Source organism: Sylvia atricapilla, chromosome 27 (genome assembly GCF_009819655.1).
Source record: "Sylvia atricapilla isolate bSylAtr1 chromosome 27, bSylAtr1.pri, whole genome shotgun sequence".
Taxonomy (NCBI): domain Eukaryota; kingdom Metazoa; phylum Chordata; class Aves; order Passeriformes; family Sylviidae; genus Sylvia; species Sylvia atricapilla.
In genome coordinates, this window is record NC_089166.1 from 2,277,155 (window position 1) to 2,294,072 (window position 16,918).

The following is a 16,918-nucleotide window of genomic DNA, read 5'->3' on the forward strand; positions in this document are numbered from 1 at the left end:
ACAGCATGCCTGCAGCTCAAGCAGAATAATCACCTCTGCAGTGTAACTTCAAGAACATTACCTTGCTCCAAAGAGCCTCCATGCCACTCCCACCTCTCCAAACCACACCACCCCAACAAGAGGAGAACAGAAATGTGTGCATGTCCTCTGGCATTTCTGATCCTGAGCAGACAAACTACATCTGGGAGCACGTGTTACTAATACAGTGTTTCTACTTAAAACAGTGTTATGATTTTTCATTCTAGAGCTACATTAAAGCACATGTGAGAATGGAACAGTCACCCTGGTTTCTGATGGTTTAACCAACAATTCCAGTTTGCAGTGGGAGCTCATTTGCATTAATACAGTGCTGTAACTCACAAGTATATTTACACACTAAGTCAGGCAGAGTGCAAACAAAGCTCCCTCTCCCAACACTGCAATGACTCATTTCATCTGTAGGAAACAGAATCAAGACATAATTTATTTGAATAGAACATAAATATTTCCTATACAGCGTGGTACATTACAATGCTCATTTCTATTTAATGATACCATGCAAACAATCCAAGAAGCCAAGAGTGTTCTTCTGCAAACTGCTTTGTAAGCACACCTGTACTGGAAGTAAATGTGCACATGTGGTCATTCCATTCTGTGCTACTGAACAGTGACAGTAAAGAAGAGATAAACACTGTAATTCCATACAAGCTTTGAAAGCCATTATATTAGGATACTTAGGACTAATTATACATCCACCACAAGCACTTCTAAATATTAATATTGTTTCTTCATTGTTCAAGATCTTCCCCCCAGCATTTGCTCTTGACATTTTTTTCTAGCATGATTTCGAAATAAAAATAAAAGAGCATTTGATAACAGACTATTTCATGTCCATTGTAACAGCAAGAGATAAAAAATATTCTTGGAAACACAGTGTGCATCAAGCATGGGCTCTGAATGGCTTAACTACCACACTGTGTATTGCATAAATCCACACAAAACACTGTGAGCACTTCACTTTCCAAGTGAATGCCTCTGTGCATTTGTATATATGCTTCCATTCCTTGAAGCTCCTACATTCAATCTTTAGGCACCTGTGTGCATGAAAAAGAAGCTCTAGAAATTACAGTGCTTCTATTATGAGTGAGCGAAGACATGTGTTGGGTTTTTTGGGAACTGGTGCTCTGGTGAGATTAAAGACAAAGCTTAAATGAATCACATTCAATGTCAATGCAAACCACGTATGCTATGGAGTCTGCAGGGGCTCTGAAATACGTGAGAAGACAGCTGTTATCACTGGAGTTATCCCCCGAAAAACATCTCTTTATAACGACACAATTTTGTACCACCCTGAAAGACAGTCCCAGAGCTCAAGAAGGATCCTTTCACTCCACAAGCAGCAATTCTGTTTCGCTTTTAGCCCGGTGGTTGCAACGTGAGTCTCTAAAGCATCCTCTGAAGGCCTGAGCACCTTCAAAGCAAAGACCGCAGCGCCGTGGCCTAGGGCTTGAGCTTGCCCTCCTTGAGCAGGCGCTCGTTGAGCTGGCAGAGCTGCCGCAGGAAGCCGTCGTTGGGGCCGATCTCGCGGTTCTGCCGCACGGCGCAGAGCGCGGCGCGCACGCCCATCTGCTGCCGCAGCATCAGGTACGCGATCACCAGCGTGGGCGAGCGGCTGTAGCCCTCCCGGCAGTGCACCAGCACCTGGCCTGCAGGGACACACGGCACAGCGCGGGTTACGGGGCTGGAAAGCAGGACCAAACAGCTTGGGCATTGTCTCGGGCTGCAGTGCAAGAGGGAACCAAAGTTTGTGTTCTATTGCCAGCTGCTGAAAGTGGTAGGGGAGGTGTTTTCTTTATCTCTTGTGTAACCCACTCCTCATAACTCCCAGGGTGAGGGGTGGCTGTCTTCTGTTAATGGGCCAGTTTTCCTTATCTCTTCCACAAACTATCCCTCAGAACTGGGGGGATATCTTCTGTTAAAACCAGCTGGGGCTGTGTTCTTTATCTCTTCTAGGACCTATCCCTCATAACTCTAGGGGGTATCTTCTGTTAAAACCAGCTGGGGCAGGGGTCTTTATCCCTTCCAGGACCTGTCCCTCATAACTCTGGGGGGAATATCTTCTGTTAAAACCAGCTGGGGCCATGTTCTTTATCTCTTCCACAACCATCCTCTCTCCAGGGGATATCTGCTGTTCATGGGCCATCCAGGCTCACTGCAGGGCTGATACAATTCCATCATCCCTGGGAGAGGCTCCACCCAGAGAGAGGAGCCCAGCATTGCTACCTGGATAAAACCTGAGATTCAGAACACCAGCACAGCCTGTTTGCACTGGATTCCTGGAAGATTGGATCCATCTCACCACCACTGGGCCTTCAGAGAAAGCTAGACCCTTCTACAGGATCATCTCTGCTCCAACAGAACCACATCTGTCACTCCAGGAGGACTTGATTGGACTGACACCAACACCCAGACCAACAGTGTCAGATTGTATTCTGACTCAGTTTTTTTTTTTGTTTGTTTGTTTGTTTGCTTTTTTGTACTACTACATTTTTATTTTCAATATTCCTAGTAAAGAACTGTTATTCCTATTCCCATATCTTTGCCTGAAATCCACTTAATTTCAGAATTATAACAACTCAGAGGGAGGAGGTTTACATTCTCCATTCCAAGGGAAGCTCTGGCTTTCCCTGGCAGACACCTGTCTTACCAAACCAGGACAAGCATGAAAGTGTATTAATATTGGTCCTTTCACAGCTGGAGAACTGTGAATTCCAAATGCTACGTGTTGGGAGTTGGAAGAAAGGTGCTGTTCACTCTGTGTAGCTACAAGTCTGTGACCAAGGATAATGCAAAAGAAAAAAAAAAACAGGTTGCATGTCAAACAATCTCACTAAAACGTATACTGTATCACAAGAGTCAAACTGTGTCTGTTTACTGCACTTCTCCAGCCTCTGGTGGTTTTGACAAGCTTTGCCCCTAAAGATGACCAGTACCAGAGAGCAAAGAAATAAAGTTTAAAATTCACTGAAAAAATATGCTGTTTGCCATGTACTGCATCTCTTCAAAGACATCCAGCCTTGCTGCATTGCTGCCAACTGCTACACTTAACTCCATGCTGCAGGAGATTTCCCAGGAGATTTCCCTGGCTATTTATGAAGCCACATTAACACTGAAGTAGATGAAGCTGCCTACTCTGCAGAGACAAAAGGCAGAAATATCCAACCATGCTGTTTGTCAGCACAATAAAATGCTTCCAGCTGATTGATTAGGGAACTCATTCTACATATTAGGTGGGTTGATTGAGTTTGCACGGCAACATTTTGGTGGTGGTGGGCAGAGGGGTCTGTGAGGGTTCTGTGAGAAGATGCCAGAGAATTCCCCTATGTCCAAAAGAGCCAGAGCCAGCTGGATCCAAGAAGCACTGCCAAAGCCAAACCCAGCAGTGACAGTGGCAGCACCTCTGGGTAGCATCTTTAGGAAGGGGAGAAAAAACTGCTGCACAACAGCAGGTGAATGATAGGAGTGAGAATATGTGAAAAAAACTCTGCAGACACCCAGGTCAGTGAAGACAGAGGAGGAGAAGGTATTCCAGGCACAGGAGAGAAGATTCCCCTGCAGCCTGTGGGGAAGACCATGGTGAGGCAGGATATTCCCCTGCAATCCATGCAGGTACACAGCAGAGCAGACACCCCCCTGCAGCTCAGGGGGAGCCCCATGCCAGTGCCAGAGCCAGGGACATGCCCAAAGGAGGCCATGACCCCATGGGAAGCCATGGAGCAGGGTCCTGGCAGGACCTGTGGCTCCATGGATAGAGGAACATGTGCTGGAACAGGTTTTCAGGCAGGATTTGTGAACTGTGGAAGAGCTGCACTAAAGCAAACTGCTCCTGGAGGACTGTGCCCCATGAAGAAGGGATCCATTCTGGAGCAGGTAATACAAAGCTGCAGTCTCTGAAGGCCTCACACTGGAGAAGCCCTTGGATGTCTCCTGTGGGTGAGACTGGAGCAGGGGAAGAGAATGAAGAGGAAGCAGCAAAAACTGTGATGAACTGACTGCAATCTCCATTCCCTGTCCCCTTGTGCTGCTTGGCATGAGGAGAAGAGAAAATAAATAGGGAATGAAGCTGAACATGGAAAGAAAGGAGGGTAAAGGGAAGGCCTTTTAAGTTTTGGTTTTGTTACTCATTCCCCTACTCTGATTTGACTGGTATTAAGTGAAATTAATTTCCCCAAGTGGAGTGTCTTTTACCTGTGATGGTAATTGCTGGGTGATCTCTCTGTCCTCATCTTGACCCAGGAGCATTTTGTTTTATTTTTCCCCTGTCCAGCCGAGGAGGGGATGTGCTGGCACCTGGTATCCAGCCAAGGTTAACCCACCACATGGGTAATCCTACAGTGAGGTATCTAAAAATAAAAAAGCAGGCTACTGCTCCCTTTGAGAAATCTAATCTGATTTTATTGTTTCCCAGCTTCTTTCCCTTTGACCTGCTTTTCCAGACACAGAAATTCTCTCCTTCCCAAATGTACTGACACATGTGGCCCCAGTATACTCTACAGAGTAAACTGTTTTTTGAGACAAGAAACCAGCTGACCCATACACACACAATCTTTCCATAACCACAACCTGCTTTGAATCACACCAACAGAAATCCTGTTACCACATTTGCCTTAAACAGCAAAAGCTTCTCAGCTCAAGGTAAATCACTAGCATAGTAAAAGACTAAAACAATTAGTTCTCAACATTTCTTGAGAGTCTGTAGTCGTAAACTAGCAAAATTTAGAGATTCTTGATCATATACATGGAAGAGAATCGACTTTCCAGCAAATGGTCAGAAGTAAAAAGGCTTCTTGCCTTTTTCTGTGGAAGGCAGTGTCTGAAGGGCTGCCTTCCAGGTCTGCAGGATACCAGACCTGCCTTCCAGAACTTCATGCAGTGCAACACTACAATGAAACTGAAGGAGAATACTATCATATTCCTCTTCTCTTCACTATCCTTAATCTACACTTCAATGTCAAAAAAACTAACAATTTGCAGTAGCCAGTTAATTTTAAAACTGGCTCAAACATCACCCAGTACCAAAGCTCTTTGTTTACCATGTTAAAAAAGCACTGGTGGGTGTAGTAGACAACTACTAAGACTGAAAGAATCAGCAAATGGAAATGCTGCAAATTCAGACTGACTCTGAATTTACTGACCCTGAAACTACTGAGATTAAACTGAGCAGATAGAGTCATGGCACAGCAAACCCTTCTCTCCTCCTGCAGCCTGTTTCAGTGGGTCATAATGCTAACTGCATTTAATTTGTAGAATTTTTCAACCTCCATCAAACTGGATGTAGAATTTATTTCCATCTGGCAAAACCCACAGCTCCAGTTCCCCTTTGTCCATTTCAGAGAAGGAACTTCTAGAATTGTGGGAGTTCTCATTCCTCCTATTCAATGCTCAGTCACGAAGCAAGAAAGAAATTAAGCATATAGAAATAACTGGAATGTTGAAATAGTCAGACAACACAAACACCATCTGGCTCACTGCACTGTGTGCTAGGATTTCTGCTCTGAGGAAAGACACTACAGAGAAATGTGGCAGTAAACAACATTGCAAATATAACCTTCAACTTTCCTCCAATCCTAGGAAATAAAGAGGCAACCAACACATAAAATAGAGTAATGACTTAATAAAAACTGTAAGGTGACAGTCTTTATTCTTACATTTGGAAACCCCCCATGTAACAGGTTATGTAACTACTCTTCACTGCTTGTATTACTTGTATCACTTCTGCCTTTAAGTTGTAATTTCTAATGCCCTTTAACAACTTCTAGACCCTTATTTTTTTAAAAAAATACTTTTAATGTGATTTAACATTTCTAAGGAAAAATAAAAACATTTCTTCCCAGAAAGAAACTATAAGATGCAGCAGCTGTTTCCCATTTCAAAGTTACTCCTACAGTGACAGACTTCCCCTTTGCCATGTATTGGAGATTTACATGTATAAGTATGTACATGTATAAACACAAGACTAAGCTGCTTTATCGTGTATTCTTGTGCCTTCAATTCAGGGCCTTTATGTGAATTTTTCCCTTGGTTGTTCTGTTGAGAATATGAGCAGAGAACCATTTCAAACAGCAAACCACCAAGAAACACGCAGTGCACAGAAAACATGGTAGAAAGGTATTTCAGTTTGCCTTACCATCCTTCTGGGAAAGGGCTTTGTCAATAAAATCAGCTGCCTCCTCAAAATAGCGGCTGAGGTTAAACTCCTGTGTATCGTTAGCTTTAATGCCATGGTATCTGATGCCTGTGCCTTCATAGAACTCTGCATTAGTGTTCACATGCATGAATGATTTCCCCTCTGCTGCATTCAGAACATGGGTTATCCCCAGACGCTGCAGCCTCATAATGTTCTTGGCTATGAACCTGCATGACAAAAAGTGTCAAGAAAACGATTAGAATTTCGTGAATCAGCTCAGTATTTAGGTATTGATAACCAAACCCTTTGATGTTTCTGTTAGTAGATGCCAAATATACTGTGCCCAAAAGTGAATTAGCCACAGGTTATAAATTCACAAAAATATTCAGAGCCATGGTCACTACTTGTGGATGAGAGAATGCTGCTTTCTTGGACTGAGAAAAGCACACATGAAAGTGAATCTGCATCTGTTAGACCCTAACATGGCCTAAAACTGTAACTTTGATAACATAAAATTCAGACCCAAGTAGTAAAAACAGTGGAGATGATAACACATTAACTTCTAAGATTAACTTGTTATCCAAATAAAATAATTCAAGAACTATTTATAAAAAGCCTCTGCTGTCAGGTCCCAGTGTTGCAGAACTTGATAAGCAATACTTGCTACTTTAACAGGCAGTCCAGACAAACTGACCTTTTAGGGGACAATTTTAAGCACTGTGAAACAGCCCTGACTTCTTTTCAGGCCACAGGATGAAAGTAACTGAGTAAATGTTCCTGCATCTTCAAAAGACTCATCTGAGGGCTACTGAGAGGTGCAGTTCTATGCCCTGTGCTATTCAACACCTTGGAAGTCATGGAAAGATCAGTCAAGGCTGTCCAGAGGCCAGCAACACAGAGGTATCATTCCGTCTTTGAGACTCAGTGTTTTCAGCACAAGTGTTACAATTTTCAGTCTTAGCTGAAATCAGTATCTGAATGTGAAAGAATCCAGGTGAGTGATGTTTAAGATGCTAAAGTGCTTAAGAAAGCATCCAGAACTGGTCAGTTAAGCCCTTTCCAACTCCTCAATTTTTCCAATAATTGTAGAAAAGCTTCCATCTTTAGGTGGCTGAAAGAGAGACCTACCCTATTAGTGAACTTGAGCTGGATGCTACATAATAATCATGTCTTTCAGGCTTGATGATGACAATTAATGAGATCCAGCAACAATGCCACAAGCTTTGATAAAGCTCCAGGATGTACCATGGCAAACAACTCATCTGCTCAGTAACAACTGACCATACACAAGTCTCTGCCTGTGCCCTGGAATGCAATCTACAGTAAGAGGAGAAATACCATTAAGTAATATCACGAAAGCATTGACTCCTTTTTGCCATAAACCCACTACTTTTCATTCTCTGATTATTTCCTTATTACAGTTACAATTGGCCTCACTTTCCTGGGAAGAAAAAAACCCCACACATATGTTTTATCACACTCTGTGGTCTCCCAGTAAAATCCAAGCCCCACTGGTCAACATGAGCAGAATGTGACAGAAAACCTTAGCTGAAGGATAACTCAGCTCCTGCACACTTTGTGAAAAGAGGTAGCCTAGACAGGTTGTTTTTAAAAGCAGTTTTCAGTATGTGTCTAACTGGATATGGAACAGAAATATTATTGAAAAACTTCCTACAGCTCAACCCATAAATAGCAAATACAAGAAGCCTTAATATTAAGCTGAACTCCAGATAAGCATTTGTGCAGTATCATTCTGGACAAGTTTTTGTGACATGGCAATGCATCCAGGGCTTTTGGCTGGACACTTAAATTAAACACACAGATTAGCTGGTTTACATCTATATGCGTCTCTGAGTCCATTCACTCATAATTTTAATGTAATTCAAGGTCATGAACATCTTGAGAATTCCTTTCTTCCTGATGACTGCACGCCCCTTAAATTCTCGTGTAAGCAGATGAAGACTTATGCATGACTGAAGCTTTTACATTTTCTGCTGTCTGTGCCAAGCAACTATGGCAATGAGCCAATATTTGTAAGACTTCATTACCCAAACAAATGCTGACAGATTTTCCATCTGGCAGGACATCATCTGTGCCAGGGAAGAAGTTTCAGTGTCTGGAGAATTCTGTTTTCAACACAAAAATCCTACAGAGCAAGGCCAAACCAAGAGGTGTTAATTCAGCAGTGAGTTCCTATGCTTAGTAGGGTGAGAATATGGTTGAATTAATATTATATAGATCAGCATATATCTGACTGTTCAGCATCATAGGAACTCCCATCCTGAAATCATGGTTGAATCTGGCAACAGACTGGCTTCCCTGGAGGCAAACTCATTCCCACTGAATGATTTCTGCAGATTTAACAGACGATTTTCTTACACAGCTAGAGGTGAAAAAGAGAGAATTTGTATGCCATTTGTTTCTCCCCTTTCCAAACAGTCCTTGGATCTCATCCTTAACATTTCATTCCAGCTGCACCATGTTGGATGTTGAAATGCTAGCTCCTTCAAATAGCAGAGATGCTAACATCAGCTTCATCTGGTTCCTGAAAAAAAACCACAGAATCTTGTCCATTCTCAGTATGGAAGATTTAGAGCTCCTCATCCTGTGAGTAACACCAGTAAGAAGTGTTTCTTTTGAAGTGAAATGTATTATTCTACCAGCCACAAAACACAGGTTTTGGAGAACCATTCATCAGCAATTAAGGATACATGAGGCTATGAAGTATTGGCATATGGGATTAGAAGCAAATAAACCAAGTTTTTAATAGCAAAAAATCCCAGTCTATTAACACATTTTAATTTCACTGTCCTGTCCATGCAAAATTGTTTCCTTATCAACACTTCCCTTAAAGTCACTTAAAGATAACATTAATTTTGGGAGAATGCACTCCATACTCCTTACAGCACACCTGCACTTCTGGCACATTAAGAACCCAAATTGCTTCATGGGGTTAGCCACACACATTAAAGCAGACAGAAAAAGTAAGACTGGGCATTAAAAACCAGAACATTTTTAACCAAATACAGTTCTGGAACATGGCCAGAATTGTTACAAGTTTCAGGCATCTGGGAAAAAACCCACAAATAAATTCCCTGGGTCAGCAGTTCAGAAATCCAAGCCCGCTAATTTTCAGGCAAAAACCTGATTTTCACATGGGTGCTCTGGATAGAAAGCCTCCTACCCTCCAGTGTGCTAACTGCTCCCTCTTGTCCCCATTTTTATGTCACCTGCAACCCTGATAAAAATGAATTCTGTCCAACCCTTCTGCTCATGATGTTACACTGAAACACATCTCCACTTATACAGAAACACAAAACGCACTTGCAGTGCATCGCAAATTGTTCATTTTGTGATTGAAAATATATACTGTGCTAGTTTATCACCTATATAATTCGTGTTTTAGGAGCATAACATTTTTACTTGTCTTCACAAATTCGTCTAGTCTTCTTGAGAGGTCAGAATTGCCTATGGTAATGTGGAAACCCATAATTTTCAAAATATTTTATCATTTTACCTCTGCATTTTCATTAATTTTGACTTTCATGTATTGCCTGGAAGATCGATTACTTTGGCTCTGCTGGCAACTGCAGTCACTTGATGGATAAACTGTTATTCTACACTATGACCCAATTTAATCTCATCAGCCTGAATGTTTCCATGTTGTCATTTTTATCTAAAGATGAGGTACTCTTAAGGCGAGACAGCGCACTGCTGTGCAAAATATTTTAAAAGGTAGCCAACAAGTTTCTGAATTTCACTCAGAGGTTTGAATTTTTTCCTGTGAGTTCATGTTCAAATTCTAATTTTTATATTATATACTGGCATTCTAATGCCCCTACTCTGGCTGCTCTGTGAATTTTATTGTAATAAAATCTCTGTTGCTTGTTATCCAAAACGTGACCCTATATTGCACACAGCAAGATTACAAAAGCAGGACATGAAACTTGAAATGATGTTTGAGATTCACACTGTTTCAGAATGATTTTTGATTTACAAAAATCCTCTTAAGAATTAATATTATTTCCAATTTGAGAACATCGAAGTTCACCATGCAGTGACTAAATCTTAATGGAAATCCATCTGTTCAACTGGACCTCAGCATTCCCTTAACTCCCTGTGGATGCTTCAAAGATATTATTGCCTCTTAAGTCTTGATAAATTAAGAAGATTATCTGTTCCAACTGTGAAATAGTTTTTTCAGCTACAAAGTTATTTCTTCTAGCTGCCCTCCAGATTTTTTCAGCATTCTTTTAAAAACACTGACATACAACTGCATGTTTTCTGTTTGTCCAACTAGCAGCTGAACTGTTCCTATGCTACAAACTGCACTGGTGCTTCAGATATTTTTTGTCACTTATTACATAAAAAGTCCTTCTCAACGGTCAAGATTTCCACTAGACAGAGATTTTTCACTGTGCAACTTAGACATTCATTATCTGTTCCTAGACACTCCTGCATCTGAACATACTGAAGTCCATACTCTATAAATAAAATAAATCCCTGAACAATGAAAACGACTCTGTAGTAGCTAACTACCTTCGAAGTTATTTTAAAATTATTTACTGCACAAATCGGCTTGCAAGCTATGCCTTCTTTTTTTTTCCAGGTAACTGCTAGAAATAAATCTGAAGGAGATGTGGCTGTGAGACACCAGACTGGCTCCTGAAGGATTTAATTCCCATCTCTAGACCCGCATGTCCTGCACCAAGTGGCAGTAACAAACATAATTTGGATTGGTTGACGAGTAAGTTAGTGACAACCTATGATCTTGGCTTGTATTACTTTAGGAGGTGCAAGCCTAAAATAGGAGCAGGGATCCAGTATACTACACATGTATATAGAAAAAAAAATCCCCAATTTCACTGGGAAAAAGTGTACAAAGATGGACAAAAAGGGAAAGAGAATCTGGAACAGATAACTGAAAAAACGATGTAGTGCAAAAAATATGTAGTGCCACAGGGCCCGCAGAGATCCAGCAGATCCCGTCCTGCAGCCTGGCCCGAAGCGCCGGGAGCTGCTCGGCGACCGCCCTGCGCCCCGCGGCCCGGCCCCTGAGGGCACCGCACACAACCCGGCCCCTGAGGGCACCGCTCCCGGCCCGGGCCTGCCCCTCTGCCCGCCGGACACGGCTCCCGGCCCGGCCCCTCAGGGCACCGCTCCCGGCCCCTCAGGACCAGCTCCTGGCCCGGCCTTTCCGCCCGCTGGGCACCGCACCCCCCGGCCCCTCAGGGCACCGCACCCAGCCCCGTCCGGCCCCTCAGGGCACCGCTCCCGGCCCCTCCGGACACCGCTCCCGGCCCCTGAGGGCACCGCTCCCGGCCCCTGAGGGCACCGCTCCCGGCCCGGGCCTGCCCCGAGCCCCCCCGGCCCCGCTCCGGCGCACTCACGCGTTCCCCACGTGGATGCGCGGCACCACCTCGTTGCTGTGCGCGCTGGGCAGGCTGTAGCAGCCGCTGCTGTCAGACAGGAGGTCGTTCAGCTCCTCCACCGAGATCTGGTAATCGCCCATGGCCGAGCCTCCGCCAGCCGGAGCCCCTCGGCGCTGCGGCTGCAGCCGGGCCCGCTGCCGCCCCGCCCGGCGCCTCAGAGGCGGGGCCGCGTCAGCCGCCGGGGCCGGGCCGCCCAGAGCCGCGGGCGGCTTCGGGGAGCGCCCACAGCGGCCGCGGAGCTGCTCGGACACCGCACGGCGCGGGATGGAGCCCGCCGGCCTCACCCTGAAGCTGCTGATGGTCGGAGACAGCGGCGTGGGCAAGTCCAGGTGCTGGCCGGGCCGTGCGGGGCTGGGGGCCGCAGCCCCGGCCTGAGCCCGCGGTCTCTCTCCCTACAGCCTCCTGCGGAGGTTCACCGACGGCGCGTTTGAGCCGCGCCTGAAGCCCACCGTCGGTGAGGCCGGATCCGCCCGGGCTGGGCTCCGGAGTCGTGCGGGGGCGGCAGGAGGCCGCTGCCGGGGCAGGCATTCGGCAGCTCCTGCTGACCAGCCTCCCCTTCTTCTGCCTTAGGTATTGATTTCAGAGTGAAGAGGATGGTGCTGCAGGGCCGTGCGGTACAGCTGGCCATATGGGTAGGTCTTGTTCCAGATAAGATGGGGCGTGTTGGTTTTTGAGAGATGTACGAGCTTCAAGAGCTCCTTTTTGTGGTTTCGTGCCATGCATTCCTGCCACTCCTTAAGCGTTTTCTGCTGCTGCTTCCTCATTCTCACATCTTAGTATTTCGTGTATCCTTGCTGCTCGGGAAAATTTTAAACTTGCTCATATTGTTTAGTTTAAAATACCTTTGTTGTCGTTGTTCTAAATGTATTTGATGTTGTGTATTTGGGGATTTCCCCCTCTCTCCGTAGGATACAGCAGACAGGAGCGTTTCCGAGCACTGATTCCCAGTTACTACCGAGGAGCTCAAGGATTGTTTTAGGTATGAAATAAGTGGAAGAAAAGCATGATTACAGAAAGAGTGGTCTTTATTTCTCCTAAATGTCCTTGCAAAAGGAGGCTGTCTGAGATAAACAGAGGAAAAATTACAGTTTTTACAGCATTACTGCTCATTAGCTCAAACACCGAGTATGCAAAACCACTGGCAGGAAATACTGCTACCTGAAAGTATTTTAAATTGAAAAGAGATGTCGTGCTGCAAGCTGTTGAGTGGATGAATTATGAGCTTTGTAGGTATTACTTGGGTAATTTTTCTGGTAATAGGCTAATCAGGGGTTGTGTTGTGTTCTTTTCCCCGTGATGTTTTTACTTCTTTTTTTCCCCAGAAAGTATTGCTGTGATTATTGTGGTAAGACTTCAGGTTTGTACACAGTGAATGGATGGCTAGGTCCTTTCTGTGTGATAGCAGCAATTAGAAAACAAAGGGATTCTTCCTTTCAGACTTTGTGAAGGCTAACCTTAACTTTGCTGTACAAATATTCTTTCTGATTTTTAAACCTTAGTGATTTATGTAAATGCAGTTACTGAGTTACCAGTGCCCATGAGTAGCCTTTAACTCAGTCCATGTTTTTAGCAGCGGTGTGTGCATTTACTCATACATAAAATTAGGTGACAAAATACCTATTTTAAAATATTCTGTGTGGCCCAGTTCAGCACTACCAACAGGTAGAATATTTCTGTGGGTAAATGTGATTTTCACTGACAGAGGTGCTTGTGTTCTGTAATCCTGACTTTGGGTGAGCACAGCCCAGTGTGTTCCAGCTCTGGGAGGAATGTGTGGTTGATGCCACTTTCTGTAGTTCCCTGGTACCATTTGTTATTTCCAGGCAGTATTCAGGAATTGGGAACTAAGTTCTGTCACAATGAAGGAAGTGCTGTCCAAGGCTCTCCAGCTGTTAAGCTCCTTTTCCTCTGTTCTCAGTGTATGATGTTACAAGAAAAGACACTTTCACAAGGAGTAGGAAAATGGCTGCATGAAGGTGGAAGTGCACACCACCAACAGCAGCACTGTGAAGATGCTGGTTGGCAATAAAACCGATAAGGTCAGTTTGGGAATGTATTTACATTCCTTAAATGTGTTTACTTTTTCATTCTTCCCTGGATGATTTCTTCATCACAGGGTGTAAATGTGAGGTAAGTGCTGTAAGTAACAGCTGTTGTATCAGGAGGTAATTCCTCTGCAACTGAGTTGGGAAGGCTCCACTTCTGTCATTTTAGAAGCAGATATTGTTAAAGATTTTAACAAGAGCTTCCCTGGTGAGGTCCAACTGATGATATTCCATTAAGATGGTGCAAGGGTGTGCCCAAAAACTGCTGTGTAACACTGAACTTACCTGCAGCACAGCTGCTTTCTTTCTGAGCAGACTGTTGGCCAGGTGCTGGGGAGGAGGAGCTCAGCTCTTTGGATGGCTGCAGAGTGTGCATCCCTGTCTGTGGTTGTGAGGTGCACTGCTGGCTGTTTCTGGGCTGCTCTGGCACTTTTTAGATGCCTTTTGCATAGTGAGGTGCTTTGCTCTTGCCTTGCAATGAGACACTTTCAGTGTGGCCCTCCTGAGCTGGGTTCCATCCTCTGCCCCTTCCCAGTGTGCCCAGTTTCAGAACCTTGGATGGGGTTTTGACTGCTGGGCCTTTCTGGTGGGGATCTCGCTTCTGGTTGATTCAGAACACAGGCAGCACGTTCATTTCCTGCTGATTTGGCACACAGTGTGGTTCTTGGGGCTGTGTTGGACTTGGATGATTCTGGTGAGGATCATCATCCATCTTCCAGCTCAGGAGATTCTGTGATTCTGTGGTTTTGATGTTGCTGCTGTTCAGTTTGAGGCCCCTAACAGCCACCTGGCAGTGAGCTACAGAGTGGGAAAATCCAGTTGATAATACATATTACAGTCATTTTTTCCTTTCAGCAAAACCTCATTTCTGCAGTGGGGCTTTTCTGGGTACTTTTTTTAAAGTGGGCAAGTGTAGCTTATTTCAGTCATGTTCTTCATTTATCTCTGCAGCCTGACCGTGAAGTAGAGAGAAAAGAAGGGCTGCAGCTTGCTAGGAACACTCACTGCTTTTTATAGGTATGGGACAAAAACTTCTGTTTCCAATGTTTATTTTGGTATTGCCAAACATGAATGTCCAATTGCATTTCAGGTTGATGGCTTGCTACCTTTTTTTTTTTTTTTTTAACACCTAATTAATATGGGTTCCTTTGCTGTAATTCATATTCAGAGATGTAGGTTTTAGCTTCTGCATTGACTGCAACTAGAAGCACTTTTCTCTGAAACAGATTTACTGTATAGACTGTACAGGCACGAATTCTATATTCTCTTGAAACCAGCAGGTTTTTTAATTCAGAGGCCCAGAAGACTGAAATTTTCCTCCTTACTGATGTCCACAAGGGCATTGGCTTGATCTTTCATTTCCAAGTTTCTGGTTGCAGCTACATAAAAGACCAATATTCTTGGAGCAATAATAAAATGCACAATATGAAGATACAAAGGTGGGAAACAAACTGAGTTCTAAAGAGAAAGCTTCTTGAAAAGATTCCTGGGAAACTGAAATACAGAGGGACAACATGCAATTCCCTCTGTATTCTTGTTTCTTAGCTTTGTTATGGAATAATTACCTTCTAGATTTACTGTCACAATCTGAAAAACCATTTCTTTTTCTCCATTATGGAGAAAATGGGGAACTGTGGATTTCTTTTTAGGTGGAAAAATGTGATACTTCAGACTGGGATGTACTTCTGTTTATCCTATTCAACTTAAATGTACCTGTTAAGAGAGAATGGAGAGGAGTTCACATCATTAAAAAACCTCCCATGTTCTCTCTGGTCCCCAAATAAATTTTATAAGTGAAATATACTCCCTGCAAGTAAGATAAAATAATTTTTTCCTCCAGAAGACCAGTGCCAAGACAGAGGATGGAGTGCAGCAGGCCTTGAGGAGCTGGTGATAAAAAATCCTGCAGACTCCATATGTTTGGGAGAAGAGCACATTCAGGAAGCTCCAGCTCATGACTCTTCAGCACAGCAGAATAAAGGGTTATGTAGTGGCCACTGTCTACTTATTTAAATGTACAGGTGGCTGTTCTGCCTGACTGGAGGGGCCTTGGAAAAAGAAAGGGGTGGGATTCCAAGCACCAATCTGTGCTATGTCTGATGTTCCATCAGTTGTGCAGATCCAAACACAACTCATTAGCAAAATACATTTTTATTCATTAACAAAATACAGTTTCTCCTTCCCTTTTGCACAACTGCTGTCTGCAGGTATTTTTCTGGTAGCTCTCAGATTTTTCACTATTAATCAAAGTGCTGTTTAGAGTATGTTCTCTTGCTGTATGAACATTCAACAGGGACTTTTGCTGGAATTCCTGCCTTAGCATAAATAAGGTGGCATTCATTCTGGAGTATTATTGAGAAACTTCTCTTCCCTGGGATGGCATGGGAGGCTTTTAGGCACCCAAGTTACCTTAATGTAGTTACTCATCAGGAGTGACCCTGAGCAGGTGGACAAAGGTTCCTGATTTTGGATGGTTTAAAAAGTCGAAATTGCTCCATGTCCCCAGACAGTAAGCTGGGTCACTAATTCATTTCAGGGTTGAAGAGGATGTATCCTTGAAGACCTGTCAGGACACTGGTGACCTGTGCTGTTCTCTTTGCACTGAGGATCAGGGAGGAAATGCACTCATCATTTTGGGCTGCCCCACCCCCTGACTGTGGTTTTGCAGTCACTGTGGTTCTTTGCAAACCCACAGCCTCTTCAGCAACCACAGCAATAAAACTCCAGTTCATAGGAAATGTGCTGCCTGTGGGGACCTTGCACTGGGGCGAGTCTGTCACAAATCCCACTATGAAGCTGCCTTTTTGTCTTTTATATTTTTAATGGCAATATTGTATTTTGATAATTTACATTAAAATAACTGTAAATTTAAGGTGTGCCTTGCTTTTTCTTGCATGTTTCTACTATTGGACTATGTTAGATCATAAAGCAAACATACAGCTTTATTTACTGCTAGTCATTCAAAATATTTTAAGATGATATGATAGCAACCTTGCTTTAAATAAATTCTGACCCTTAGCTTTTTAATTTAAATCTGAATCTTCTAAATGTGTTTATGTCTTGCAGACTATAAAAAATCTGTTTGTAACCTGAATACAGACTTAGGGTGAGATCAATCTGGCCATTTATTATTTTCATAAAATGACTTCGTTTGAAATGCTGTTACTGAAATAGTTTTTAAAATATTTCACTCAGTTTTTCCTAGGCTCAAGTTACATCTGTCACAGATTGCCTCTCCAAGAAGCCAAATCCCTTTTGGTGGCTGTGTTGGCACG

At 43.6% G+C, this 16,918-nt stretch overlaps 1 protein-coding gene and 1 pseudogene across 3 annotated transcripts; one reads left to right on the plus strand and one right to left on the minus strand.

Moving 5' to 3' along the window:
• Positions 1–442: 442 nt before the first annotated feature.
• Positions 443–11,742, minus strand: DUSP3 (dual specificity phosphatase 3). 3 transcript variants are annotated; one of them, XM_066336805.1, is made up of 4 exons: positions 11,586–11,650; positions 8,546–8,711; positions 6,167–6,393; positions 443–1,685 (listed from the first exon to the last, which is right to left on the minus strand). In XM_066336805.1, the coding sequence occupies exons 2-4, from the start codon at positions 8,626–8,628 to the stop codon at positions 1,480–1,482; spliced, it is 516 nt and encodes a 171-aa protein (XP_066192902.1). In that variant the 5' UTR covers positions 8,629–8,711; positions 11,586–11,650; the 3' UTR covers positions 443–1,479. The 3 variants fall into 3 exon arrangements, with proteins under 3 accessions (XP_066192902.1, XP_066192901.1, XP_066192899.1); XM_066336804.1 differs by having other exon boundaries at positions 11,557–11,644; XM_066336802.1 differs by lacking the exon at positions 8,546–8,711 and having other exon boundaries at positions 11,557–11,742.
• Positions 11,743–11,842: 100 nt separating this feature from the next.
• Positions 11,843–15,891, plus strand: LOC136372279 (ras-related protein Rab-18-B-like; annotated as a pseudogene).
• The last annotated feature ends 1,027 nt before the right edge of the window (positions 15,892–16,918 follow it).

What these genes read in the sequence shown, in the direction of transcription:
- DUSP3 (XM_066336802.1), bottom strand. Translation starts at nt 11,678, where the DNA reads ATGGGCGATTACCAGATCTCGGTGGAGGAGCTGAACGACCTCCTGTCT. An exon ending in CGCATCCACGTGGGGAACGC is followed by an intron (nt 6,394 to 11,556) that starts GTGAGTGCGCCG and finishes TTTGTCATGCAG; the next exon opens with GTTCATAGCCAAGAACATTA. An exon ending in AGCCCTTTCCCAGAAGGATG is followed by an intron (nt 1,686 to 6,166) that starts GTAAGGCAAACT and finishes GTGTCCCTGCAG; the next exon opens with GCCAGGTGCTGGTGCACTGC.